General features: G+C 38.3%; 2 protein-coding genes across 2 annotated transcripts; both read left to right on the top strand.

The window, feature by feature from the left end:
- Positions 1-4,621: 4,621 nt before the first annotated feature.
- Positions 4,622-7,510, top strand: comtd1 (catechol-O-methyltransferase domain containing 1). The gene is made up of 7 exons (XM_028007118.1): positions 4,622-4,782; positions 4,871-4,989; positions 5,876-5,981; positions 6,407-6,525; positions 6,925-6,979; positions 7,062-7,195; positions 7,278-7,510. Exons 1-7 carry the CDS (start codon positions 4,728-4,730, stop codon positions 7,428-7,430), a joined length of 741 nt encoding a protein of 246 aa, XP_027862919.1. The 5' UTR covers positions 4,622-4,727; the 3' UTR covers positions 7,431-7,510.
- A 728-nt stretch (positions 7,511-8,238) lies between these two features.
- On the top strand, positions 8,239-12,598 carry LOC114138092 (neurofilament light polypeptide-like). The gene is made up of 3 exons (XM_028007116.1): positions 8,239-9,870; positions 9,955-10,079; positions 11,080-12,598. The coding sequence occupies exons 1-3, from the start codon at positions 8,941-8,943 to the stop codon at positions 12,209-12,211; spliced, it is 2,187 nt and encodes a 728-aa protein (XP_027862917.1). The 5' UTR covers positions 8,239-8,940; the 3' UTR covers positions 12,212-12,598.
- The last annotated feature ends 394 nt before the right edge of the window (positions 12,599-12,992 follow it).

Raw genomic sequence — 12,992 nt, 5'->3', positions numbered from 1 at the left:
ACTGGAAGGTAAACCTTTGTCCCGTTCTCAAGTCCTTTGCAGCCTTTAACAGATTTTCCCTCAGAGGTTCCCTGTATTTTCAATCTTTCCATCAGCATTCCCACAGCATGTTTCTGCCAACAGCACATTGTCCAAGGTGACTCGCGGTGTTATTTATTTACTTATTTTCACACTCTTGATGTTTTGAAATTAGAAAGTTCAATTTTGGCATCAGCGTAGGCTCTTTTCTTATCAGTCATCCTTAAAGGCTATATTTGAGGAGAGTCCAACTGATATTTGTTCTATCAATAAATTTGAATCTCTGCAGCTCCTTCAGAGTTCTCTGATTAATGTGCTCCTTCATGTTCTTCTATGTTAGGATAAATTGAAAAGAGCTTTGTGAGAGCTCTGAAACGCTAGGAATGTCATTTTACAACCTAGCCATGATTCTCCTGATGAGGTTCTTTGTGTTGATGATGCTGTTTATTCATAAACAGTACCTATAAAATCTCTCCAGCTTCCCAAACAGATGAATTTATACTCAAATTATTATATACTGATGGACTCTATATACTAATTAGGCAACTTCTAAAGATAACTAGTCAAAATGAATTGTTTCAAGGGTATTAGAATAACATGGAAGAATAAAATGCATGTCATACTTTTTTTTCTAATAAAAAAAATTAATAGCCCTATACAACAGACTACAGAGTTTGCCATGGCTGTGTGACAAAATTTTAAAAAGTTTAAGCAGTGGGAATACTTTCACAAGGCACTTTACTAAACGCTTTTTATCTGTGATGTGCATTGACTAACAATACCTAACCGGGCCTTTTTTCTGGGGAATAAAAAAAAAATAAAAAAGGAAAAACATACGATGGCCCAGTTTGAGTAAACTCTGCCTCAGTGCAGCTTAGCTATCTGCTCATACTGGAGCTTTAAACAGACTTGTCATGCTGGAGGATGCTGTCGTCAAACAGAGGACAAATCCAAGGATGTCAATTGAATGCTGAGAACTGTCTGTCATCTGTCCTGATGTTGGTCTTTCCATTGTGATTAGCATCACTTAATATTCATGCATGCCTATCTGACTGTGGAGATGATGCCAAGCTGACTCCCGTTGTTCGTGTACAGAAGAGGCTGTCTCCCTATGATGAATACACGGATGATGTAAGAGCCTTGTGGTGTTACGAGCGCATCAATATGTTGCGCCAGTGTAGGCTCTGATGGTGTCACAGGTCAATTCAATAAGAGGAAAGTGATATTGCAACACAGACAAGGAAGTGAAGGCCTTGGTCTCTGAGAGTTGCTTGATTGTGCATTTGCTAAGCAACACTGCCACTCGGTGGTCAAAGTTAGGTACTGTACAGCAAAATATATGGAGGTGAAACCGATTTGAAGACATCCTAAATGAAAATCTGACACAAATCCCTGCCTAGAATAATATAGAGCTGGTTTTAAACTGACAAAATACCTCAGCTTAGCTTCTATATGCCCCAAAATTTAAAAGGCTGTTTTTTTTTTTAGTTGTACACAATTCTCCTTCCTACATCAAACCAGGAACATCCTGAATTATTTTATTTCATATTAACAGTTGTATGTGTCAGGTTTGTTTTCTTGCTTCTCCAGTAGTTTAGACTTTTTTTTTTTTTTTTTTACCTCAGAGAGACTTCGTGAACGTGTATCATTGTGGCACAGTGACAGTCAAGGCCGGGAGGGGAAACGGTGGTGCGCTCGCCGCAGATGGCAGTGCACATTTTTTCATTCCTTAAACAGACACAAAAAGCAGCCGAGGGACCAGGGCCTGTCTGTAGAATGTGCTGGGGAAGAGTAGGTACTTGGCACAAGTAGCAGAAACAATTAGCATCACATAAGCAGGGGCCCGGAGCAGCAGGAGGCAGAGGGAGAGGATGGCGGAGAAGAAACACGGCATCTCGTTTTCACCAAGAGGACTTTAACCGATCTGCATGCACACTTTGAGACATCCTCTTCCTTTCCTTTGCCACAGCTCAAACATTTTTTTAAGAGACAGTTTGTGTCATCGCTCATTTAAGTGACGTGTTCTTGTTCCCGGCGTGTTTTTGTTTGGATCTATGAATTCTTAATTGGGGAACAGGCAGAGGAAGTGCAGTGTCCTTGGAGAGGCGTTGCATCCCACTCACATCCCGAAATTCCTTTTTGAACAATCCTGGCTATTCCCATTCCAGTTCTGAAGTTGTGAGAAGAGATGATATTCTTGCTGTAGATCGAAAAAAACAAGATTTTATATACGTATATATATATATATATATATATATATATATATATATATATATATATATATATATATATATATATATATATATTCTTTTTTTTATTTTTTATTTTGCTAAATGGTGTCTCACTAAGTGCCAGCCTAATATGCAAACTAGATCTGTTGTTTAAACTAGCCTCCAGACCAGCAGAGGGCCCCAAGAGCACTAAAGTTGTCATGCATGTCAGGCAATTAATTGCAAATCTTTTTTTCTTTTTTTTGATAAAAGAGACGTCAGTAGTAATAATCATTCAACAACAGCAGGAATTAAGAACCTTGATTCTTAATGTGTAATTTTCAGTTGCAAACCAATCGTCCTTTCATATAGATTTTTTTCAAAATTGCATATTGTTGCATGAATACATTTAATCTTGGTAATTTGGGGTTGAGCAGTGAAACTAATAAAGTTTTGATGCTCATATGTAGCTTTTGGCAGTGTTTTGCAGTAAGGTCAAGATATACGGCTTTAATTATGGCAGGATGGTTGGAAAGCCCCAGAATCAAATTTTGTATAAGATCCCCTCTAATCCCAAAAAGGCACTAACATTACCTAAACACTCTCCGTTTTACTTTAAGCAGCTTTATTTTTTCACATCATCCCCAACAATTCAGCCTTCCCTCCAAATTTTATTTAAAATGTCTACATGAGTGAATGAACTTCACTTTACCATCTACACATTTTTAGTTGCTTAACACAGATAGCAACCAAAGCTGGTCCCTTCATATCATCTCCATGTGACAAAGACATCTGTCCAGTCAACTAAGGAGACTAAGCTGAGGCTCCAATTTCAGTAACTTACATAATGCTTTAAAGATCCATTTGGATCAAAATCTCTGTAGAAGTTCCTGACACCTAAACATATGGTCCAACCCTAGTGGCAAGGTGTACCCATTAAAAGGCTGGTGAGGTTAGTGTTACTGTGTGTGCCCTACTTGGAAATTCTGCAATACTTGTTTTGTCAAAATGTACTTTTCAAAGTAATCAGGCCCCCTTCATGCAGTTTAATTTTTTTGCCCCATAAATTTCACTAACATCAACAGTTTGAAGCTATTCTGACAGTGTTCAAGAAATTGTTACAACATAATAACAGCAATAATCTGCACTCTGTAAAAGTCAATGAAGCTGTGTAAGTACAATTTTACTCTGCAAGGCCGAACGCAGAATCAGTTGGTCGCTCTCATCATTTCAAGCAGTATGCAAAATATATTATGTCAAACCGTTTTTATGGACTTTTTGTATTTCACTTTATTTACGTGAGTGTGGAGGTCTAAAGAACAATTAAATAAAATTAAACTGTTAGAAAAACAAAAAGTTATCATTAGTTGTAAATTATGATCATATGCCACTTGATAAACAGACTTTGTTTATTTCTTTCAGTGAAGACGTTTAAACAAATAAGTGGCAAGAGTGAGATAAATGAAATGAAAACATAGCTTCAAAGACTCCTCCACAAAATGTAGAAATATAAAGTTTTTTACAGTGAAATGTGACAATAAAACAAAAATATAATGTGACGTATAGAAAAGCATTTATATATTTGATTCTTTCATTGTCCATCCTCTAAATGTGACATGAATAGAAAAAATAGCTATTTCACTTTTCTACCACTAGACGGCAGCATTATTATCTAATAAGCAACGACAAAATTCCTCACCGTGTAAACCTCTAGGATCAATTCTAAAATGTCAGAGAACATGAAATATTTTTCATTAAAATACTTTCCTCCACATAAATGTTGAAAATAACCCTTAGATATTCAAATTCACCCACACATAATGTGCTGCAATGTTACCCTTCAAAAGACCGTAGTAGTTACGTATTTTTCTTCTCTAATTTTACCTTTCATATGCCCAATTGAAGATTTGAAAGAAATGTACCAAAAACGTTTTTGTTTTTTTGTTTTTTTCAAATTAAATAAATGTATACAGGGTTTATTTTAAAACAATAAAACAAAAACAGGAGCAGTAATTTCTGTTGGACTGTTTTACAATATCTTCCAAATATTTATCCAATTTTGTTTTGCTGTTGCCTTTGGATTTTGCAAAATGCTATATTTTACACCTTAGGAATAAGCATATTTCTCAAAAATGATTTGTCATACCTTCTGTGTTGTGAAGTAGATTCATTTTAGGCCTTCAATTGTGGGATAACAAACAAAAAACTGAACATGTCATTCTGTTTTGTAGGATTTGTGTAGTACTTCGCAACTTGTGACTTGAGCAAATAACGTGGATGCAATGATAAATATACTGAATTTTCTTAAATAAGCTGATGTTGCAAAACTTAAAAGAAAAAAAAAAATCATCAAGTTGGGCCTTCCCTTTAAAAGGTTAACCTAAACAAACACAGATTGCAAAGTCCAAAAAGAACAGACAGCGAGTGATTTAGTACAGTCAAACAAGCTGCTTAAAAATTTCCCACAAACAAAATCCCATCCCAAGACAACTGAGCAGAATGGCTGCAAACATCAAGACTCTTGTCTGCATTGGACTTGCTGTTGTTTTAACAGGTAGAAAATGTTTGAGCTGTGAAAAACTGGATCTATTTGAAGTATTACATTAATGTTTATTTCAGGTGTCTTGTTTCTTTCTGTTCAGGTGTGGGAAAGTCTGCCTTTATTGGAAAAAGTCACAGTGGGGGAAAAGATTACCTGGTTCTGCAGTATGTAGTTAACAACTCCCTAAGGGAGCATCCAGTCCTCACCAAACTCAGACTGGTAAGTAAACCCTGAAACCAGTAATATTATTTTATTAATTATGTTTTTGTTTTTTTGTTTTTTTTCTCAGGCAACTGATGACAAAACAGAGCATGAGATCCTGTCTTTATGAATCAAACTAAAGTTTTAGTTTTGTTTTGTTTTTGTTATAACCACTGTATTGTTTTAATTTCTTTTTTAGCATTGCTAAAGGTTAACCTCTGGCTTAACCTGGCCAGAGGTTAAGTGGTGATTGTTCAGTAACCATGGCACCACTTATTAACAGGGAAGATAAACTGGTGTTAGGATTATTGTGAGACAATAACAGATTCCCCACTCTAACATGATTTGTTTCTTGGCAAATAAAGTTTAGGTTGTCAGTAGTTTTGTGTTGAGCAACTCATGGAGCTAATGATCAATCTGACTTCTGAAACCAATGAAATCATAAGTCATTGATAAAGCGTCTTCCATGCTGTTTTGTTTTGTTTTCGTAGCGAACAGTATTCTGTTAAAATTAAGTATGCAAGCACTTTTTCAATTGAGCAATATTAAACTTGATATTGATTTATTTTCTATTTGTATCTCTGTAAATGATTAACTAGCTACTATTCAGGGACATTTGGCCAGAAGCTAATTAATAACTAATGAATCATGTGATCTTTGTTCTTTCTGTCTCCACACTTTTTTTTTTAATGTCAAATGTACTGTACGGAGCTCCATGGTATTGTATGATTCTGTATCCACACTGAAATTTTATTTAGTGAAAAAGAAGTAAAGAACATTATTTATTTGTCACAGAGTGAAAGCAATATTGTTCTCAAACACTAGAGGGCAGACACACACCAGTAAAATGTAGCAACATGCCGTCTGAAGCTGCAGAACCAGTTCTTCTGTGTTTTCATTTCAGAGGACCCTTGAAGATCAATGGAACAGAATGATGGTGGCAGCAGAGCAAGCCCAGTTTATGGCAAATCTCATACGACTGATCAATGCCACAAAAGCAATTGAAATAGGTAAGATAAGATTAGCGTGTGTCACACGCCATGTGGACTTGAAAGTGACAGAACAAATCACAAGTTTATGACAATGCATTACTTTTATTGTGCAGAGCTATTTGTTATCCTCTAATAAACATTTTGCTCAGCATAATATTCTAGGCTAGATTCTTGATTAGTTTGGCTTTATTTCTTTTTCGAGTAAAGCGTGTCTTTGTCTTTACACAGAAATCTAAATTTTATTGTAAAAATAAGGAAATAATCAATTAATTTCAGAAGAAAAGTAACAATAATTGTTATAGTTCAGAGCTTTGATCAAAGCATTTCATTGCAGTCCAGCTTCTAGTCCAGTGATTAATTGTCGTGTTCAAATAGTATAATTCAGATGTTTACAGACTGTTTTCATAAAATATTATGAACTAACCAATATATTTATGATGCAGGGATGTACACTGGATACAACGCTCTGAGCATGGCTTTGGCCATGCCAGAGAATGGACGAGTGGTAGCTTGTGAAATAGACGACACCTACATAGAAATAGCCAAACCCTTTTTTAAAGAGGTGAGAACAGAAAAAAAAAAAGAGAGAGAAAAAATATAACTTGTATCCCTCTATTATGAATGTCCTAATGTTTCAAAGTTTTTAAAATAATCTTATTATTAATCCAGATTATATTACACAAGTGCACAGTCCTTGGTCTACCAACATCAGAATTTGCCATTTAGCTTCTGTCAGAGCTAATTTGTGCAGCAAACAGCAAATTGCACATCTAACAACTGTCAGTGTGTCTCCAGAAATCCTGCCGGCTGGACACTTTCAAGGTGTCTGCTCAGGAAACTGTGTTACAGAAAGCTCCCAAGCCAAGCAGTGAAATCAATTCCTGTGTAAACCCTGACAAAAACATTATTTTGAAGTGGCTGCATAAAACTCAGTTTATAAAATGTTCCTTTTTTTTTGCAGGCTGGAGTGGAAAATAAGATTGATGTTCAGCATCAAATTGCACTTAAAACTCTGGGTAAGTGGTTTTGTTGATATCATAATTGCTCTCATACAGATGGGAGTTTTGTGTTTACTTTTTCCATCTTGTGTTTTGTCAGATGAACTGACAGCAGCTGGGGAAGCTGGAACATACGACTTTGTGTTCATCGATGCTGATAAATCCAACCATGACAGATACTATGAGATGTCTCTGGAGCTCATAAGAAATGGTGGCATAGTTGCAATCGACAATGTGAGTAAAGTTCAAGTATTCAGTTCACGTTTTGACAACAAACATAAAGTGAAGCATATCTGTGATCTTGATACACTGACAGGTGCTGTGGAGTGGAAAGGTTGTGAACCCTGCGCCCAATGACACCACGTCACAGACTCTAGATGCTCTTAATAGGAAGATACACAAGGACCAGAGAGTTGAACTGAGCATGCTCACTGTGGGGGATGGGCTCACCATCGCTATTAAACGCTAATGGGGGAGTTTTTACGACACAAATGTGTTGAACTTATAATAATACTATTCATTATTTGATTAAACCTTTTACTCCCTGTTTACGTTCTTTCTGTAAATTCAACTCTTATTAGTCTCCACAGTTTTAGACATCAGTATCCTCTTCATGAGACTGTATCTACAATGGCAGTGTCTTCAGTCAGGGGCTTATACAGCTCTGCTGTATTACAGACAGCTACTGTCTTCCTACCCACAGCCATCTATAACTCTTTGAGGATTTCCTCACATTTCTGTCTACAAAATTTTGGTTTGCACAGTGGTGGTTTTTGATGTGGCTGACACATCCCACTGTCCAGGGCTCCATTCCACTGAAGGGAGCCATGACAAGAAAGAAAGAGCGAGAGAGGGAAAGAAAAGAAACAAAACATGTCCTACTGTTAATTTACATGTTCAGGCAATTGGGAGTGGTCGTGACAGAATACCTATATTTGATCACTTCATATCTGAAATGTAAAATACTAACAAATGATTGAGAGTACTAGTTGTACTGTCCTGATTTACACTAAACAGAGACACCATTAGAGGAAAATACAACTGTATTCTATTTTTAAATACACAAAATGGAACATGTTCAATGTCTTTTTAGTACCACGACTACCTTAGATTGAGATAAACATTAAAACAAGACAAAACCGACCAATTGGAGCTAGACTGGATTATTCCCCAATGATAAACTGATTGTTAAAACATTGTTTTAATTGTGCAACCTTTTAATCTATGTGTAAAAACAACACAAAGCAAAACAAAAAATATGTGCATCAGCGGTAGGAGTCAGTTCAAACAAGAACTACCAGTGTAAACAAAGGTGACCGAGTTCAAGTCAATTACTGCAAGGTGCCCAGAACCTGCGGCTGCTGAGTGAGTCCACTTCATTAATACTTCACATGGCGCAAAGTGATTTAACAACACAACAACTCTATGACAAACGTGCCAAAACTCTAGCAAAAAATCTTGAAGACGCAAACATTTGACCCGATTAAAGAGCAATTCTAAAAAATTTCATGATATGTCTGAACATTTCTCAGAGGAAAAGTAAAATAAATCAATAAATAAAAAGACAGAAAGACAGAAATCTGAATAAATATCTCATTCATAATTCTGAGATTTGGCAAACAGAAATACTTTCTTAATGTGTGTGAATATCAAGTTTCGACTGCAAAACAAAGATGCAACTGAACTGAGTGAGAAACACTGCGGCCGACATCTTCGTCTGTTACTTTTGTTGCTTTTAAAAGATATCGGATATATAAAGTTAATTGTTTTTGTACTGACGTCGACGCTGGGGCTTACCGACGTCATCGCTCCCTGCGAAAAAAAAAAATACGTGGAGTAAGGGTCCATTAAAGCACCAGCTGACGCGACACCTTTTCAGCACCACGGACAGCTTCGTTCTGCAAAGTGGGCAGCTGGTGGCGACTATAAAAGCCCGCACGGATGCCTCGCTCTCTGCACCAGAGATCCGCACTGACAACATGAGTCACAGGATGGATGACAGGTTCGGCTTCCCGCGTAGAGCCCTTCACGATACGTACTCACAACCCAAGCCGAGACGGTCGGAATTAGAAACCAGGAGGGCTTCCGCGGACGCGAGCTCCCCACACGCCAGACCTGAAAAGCGCAACGAGAAAGAGCTGATGCGTGGCTTGAACGACCGACTCGCGGGCTTCATAGAAAAGGTGCACCGGCTAGAAAGCCACAACCATCTCCTGGAGAAGGAAATCGAAGACATCAGAGGGAAAGTGAAGCCCGCGTCTTGTTTGGAGGAAGAGTACGGCCCGGAGCTGAGGCGGCTGAGGCAGCTGCTGCAGGAAATCACCCACCAGAAGAACCAGATTGAGATCGAACATCATAACCTGGAGGAAGAGCTTTCCACCTTGAGGAAACGGCATGAGCGGGAGACGGAGAGCAGATCAGAGGCTGAGAGCAGCATAGTGACCCTGAAGAAAGACATGGGCGAAGCGTACCAGGCCAAACTGCTGCTGGACCGGAAAGTGGAGTCCCTCGTGGATGAAATCAACTTTCTGAAGAGAAACCACGAGGCCGAAGTGTCAGAGATGTGTGACCAGATTCAAGATGCGCAGCTTAAATTTAAAGCGCACGAATTCGGCCACCCCGGCGTCACCGCGGCACTCCGGGACATCAGGACGCAGCTGGAAGGTCACACCCGGTCCGACGTCCAGCTGGCCGGGGAAAGTTTCCGAGTTCAGTTCGCTAGACTGACGGAGGCCGCCGAGGCCAAGAGGGAGGCGCTGAAAGCGAGCCAGCGGGAGATTCAGGAGTACAAGAAGCGTCTGCAGGCCAGGAGCGTCGAGCTGGACTGCGCCAAAGGCACCAGAGAAGCTCTGGAGGCGCAGCTTCATGATGTCGAGGATCGCCACAAGGAGGAACTTATTCACTATCAGGTATGACATGCTTCTTCCGCATCCTGTAGCGTTAACACACGCCGAGACACCAGCTTAACGAGGTCATCTTCTCTCTTAACTCAGAACACAATCAAAGAGCTTGAAAATGAGCTCATAAACTGCAAATTCGACATGTCCGGCTACCTGAGGGAGTACCAGGACCTCCTGAACGTCAAGATGGCTTTGGATGTGGAGATATTATCATACAGGTGTAGTAAAATTAGCATGAGAATATTAGTAAAACTTATTGATTAAATAAATTAGTGGAATTTTGTATTATTTCATATATTTTATGCTTTCTATGTCCATATTTCAATTTAAACGTGCAACTGTATTACTTATTAAAGGTAAGCTAAAGAATTTGTGCAATAATGTTACATACCAAATATCATAATATATACCATATAAACTGAAACTGCTGATCCTGTTAACCAGTGGCTCAGATCTCCTGCTTTATTGGTATAGTTGAAGTTAACAATAACTAAGTTTGGATCTTATATTCAAATATACTGTAGATAAACACACAAATTTCATTAATTCATTATTATTAATCAGCTGAGTCTATCAACTTAAGCTGCATTGCAGGAGTTTTTGGGGTTTTTTTACAGTAGAAAAGTGTACTCTCCTTAAACTTTTCATATTTTATCACGCAACAACCACAAACTTGAGCGTATTTTGTTTGAACTTTCTTTGATAGACCAAAAATAAGGCATGTGTAAAGTAACACTGTAAACAGAGGATCCTCAGGGTGAAACATAACATGGGGGGACAGCTTTAAACCATGTCATGATTTCCTTTAACCAGGCCAAGGAAACTGGTAAGAGTTTATAGGAACTAAAAGCAGAGTAATTCCAAAAAGAAAACCTTTTACAGGTTGAATGAAAGGTCAAAATACAAACAGATCTTTTTTTTTTTTTTTGCAAGGCTTTAAAATGTACGTTTACAGGCGCTTCCCATCCAACCTGTCTGAGGAAAATGTCTTTTTCTATGAACTTATATGGTAAAGACATATCCAAAAGATATATGCTTATGAAGTGAAAAAGTATAGATTGATACATTATGTCTTTGACCATGACAAAATATGAAATAGTTTAAGAAACAAGGCAGTGTCTGTCAGATCCTTATATGAATTAACTTGAGGAAAGCTTAGAAGGCAAAGAACTATTAGTGCATCTGTATTAAATGCAAACTCTCTTCCCCATCCTGCAGGAAACTCCTCTGTGGCGAGGAGGCTCGTCTGTCCTCCATCTCCGTCTCCGACCCTCAGATCCCATTGCCCCATATCTACCATCAATCACCTGTTTACACCCTCCCCAGCTTCAGTCGACCAGGAGTCACGCAGCGGCGAGCAGAGCCCAAGTACAAGTTTGTGGAGGAGATCATAACAGAAACCACCAGGGAGATCGAGATGTCAGAGTTTGAGGAGACGGGATCAGAGGAGACGGATGTGGGGAAGGATGAGCAGGAGTGTGGAAAAAGTGAGAAAGGGGGCAGCGAGGAAGAGGGTGATCATCAGGACAGTCGAGAGGATGAAGGAAACCAGATGTCTGACCATCAGCAGAGTCAAGTAGCCTCCGATGAAAAGTTGGAGAGTGAAGATGATAGAAAGGTAGCTGATGATGTGGAGGATAATAAAGAACAAAACCACAGCGAAGAATCAGAGAAGGCAGCAGCTCTGAGCGGTGAAAACATGGACACAGAGGTAGATAACAACAAACCGGTTGAGGACATGAAGGAGAAAGAAACTGCAGAGGTACCTCGTCAAACAGATATCTCTTCAAAACAGCATGATTCAGATGAATCAGATCTAGTTAAATCTGATGAGGATAAACAGGGTTCAACTAAGGCAGAAAGTGTTATCGCGGTACAAAGTGTGAAGCCTTCTAATGAAACTGTGGTTTCAACATATGAGGAAGATAACAAAACTCTACAGCACAGTGGTGTAGAGGTGCAGGAGAAAGCCAAAGAATTGATTGGAGAAGCAGTTGTGTTGGCAAAAATGGAGAAATGTGTAGAAATCGCAAAAGCACCTTCTACTGGACCAGAAAATGAGGAGAAAAAAGTGAGCCCAACAGAACAAAAAGAAACTACTAAGACTGATTCTGCAAAAGGTGAGGAAGAAAACACAAAAAGCACCGTAGATGCCACACGTGAAACAATTAAGGACCAAGATAAATCCCAATCTTCCAAATCTACAGCGAAACCAGAGGGTGAGAAACCAGAAAAAGGTGACAAAACCCAAATCGCTTCAGCTGCTTTGCAAAAGGAAAAAACATCTGTGACTGCAGAAACAAAAGAGTCACAGCAGGCGCTTGCAGACAGCAGCCAGACTCCAATCTAAAATCAGAAGATTAAAAAAAATAAATGAGAGTTTCTGCTGAAGTTAAGAATGGACAATAAAACACTGCATTCAAACAGATGACAGCCACAAATAGAGAAGAGCTCATAATGCAAATGTATAATTTTGGCACCAGCAGTCGAGCGCAAAGAACAATGCAAAGTACTGGAATGTATTGTCAGCATTCTTGTTTCAAAAGAACAGAATAGGCCTTTTTTTTTTTTTTTTTTTTTTTTTGCAGCATGACTGACCTCAAAGTTAAAACTGGATTTCAAATATCTTGAAACAGCAAAATAGAATGTAACTATGAATGTAGCTGGACTTTGGTCATTTGTTTGATTGACAATGATTTTGCTATGGTGTGTGCAAATAAAAGCAATATTAAATAATTTATTGATCCTGGTACATTTTTCTAAAATTATGTTGCATTTCTGAAATAGACAAGTCAACAGATTCACATGCATACGTTGAAACATTGTTTTTCTAAATGTTCACAATTAAATGCTTCATTGGTGATATGAGGTAAAGTTTTTAGGTCAGCACATTTCTGAGTTACTGAACAGCCTCCTGTAATCAGATGTGTATTTTGTAAAAATGCGCTGAAAATAGTAAAAAAATCTGTGTGCGCCCTTGAACTAATGCTTTAGTGACAGCTAAGTTCAAACCGCGTTTGAACTTAGCACGTTTTAGAAGAATAACATTTTCTGTGGGAAATTTTTACAGAATCTCATTTCCTACCGCAAACCAACTTTTTAAAAAATTTTGCAGGATGCTACACTAACGT

This window comes from Xiphophorus couchianus, chromosome 22, assembly GCF_001444195.1.
Source record: "Xiphophorus couchianus chromosome 22, X_couchianus-1.0, whole genome shotgun sequence".
Lineage (NCBI taxonomy): Eukaryota > Metazoa > Chordata > Actinopteri > Cyprinodontiformes > Poeciliidae > Xiphophorus > Xiphophorus couchianus.
This window is presented reverse-complemented; position numbering and strand designations above follow the sequence as displayed.

Coding starts and splice junctions, on each gene's coding strand:
- comtd1 (XM_028007118.1), top strand. CDS start 4,728: ATGGCTGCAAACATCAAGACTCTTGTCTGCATTGGACTTGCTGTTGTT. Junction 6,526..6,924: donor CCAAACCCTTTTTTAAAGAG/GTGAGAACAGAA, acceptor TTTTTTTTGCAG/GCTGGAGTGGAAAATAAGAT. Junction 7,196..7,277: donor GCATAGTTGCAATCGACAAT/GTGAGTAAAGTT, acceptor ATACACTGACAG/GTGCTGTGGAGTGGAAAGGT.
- LOC114138092 (XM_028007116.1), top strand. CDS start 8,941: ATGAGTCACAGGATGGATGACAGGTTCGGCTTCCCGCGTAGAGCCCTT. Junction 9,871..9,954: donor AGGAACTTATTCACTATCAG/GTATGACATGCT, acceptor CTCTTAACTCAG/AACACAATCAAAGAGCTTGA. Junction 10,080..11,079: donor GTGGAGATATTATCATACAG/GTGTAGTAAAAT, acceptor CCCATCCTGCAG/GAAACTCCTCTGTGGCGAGG.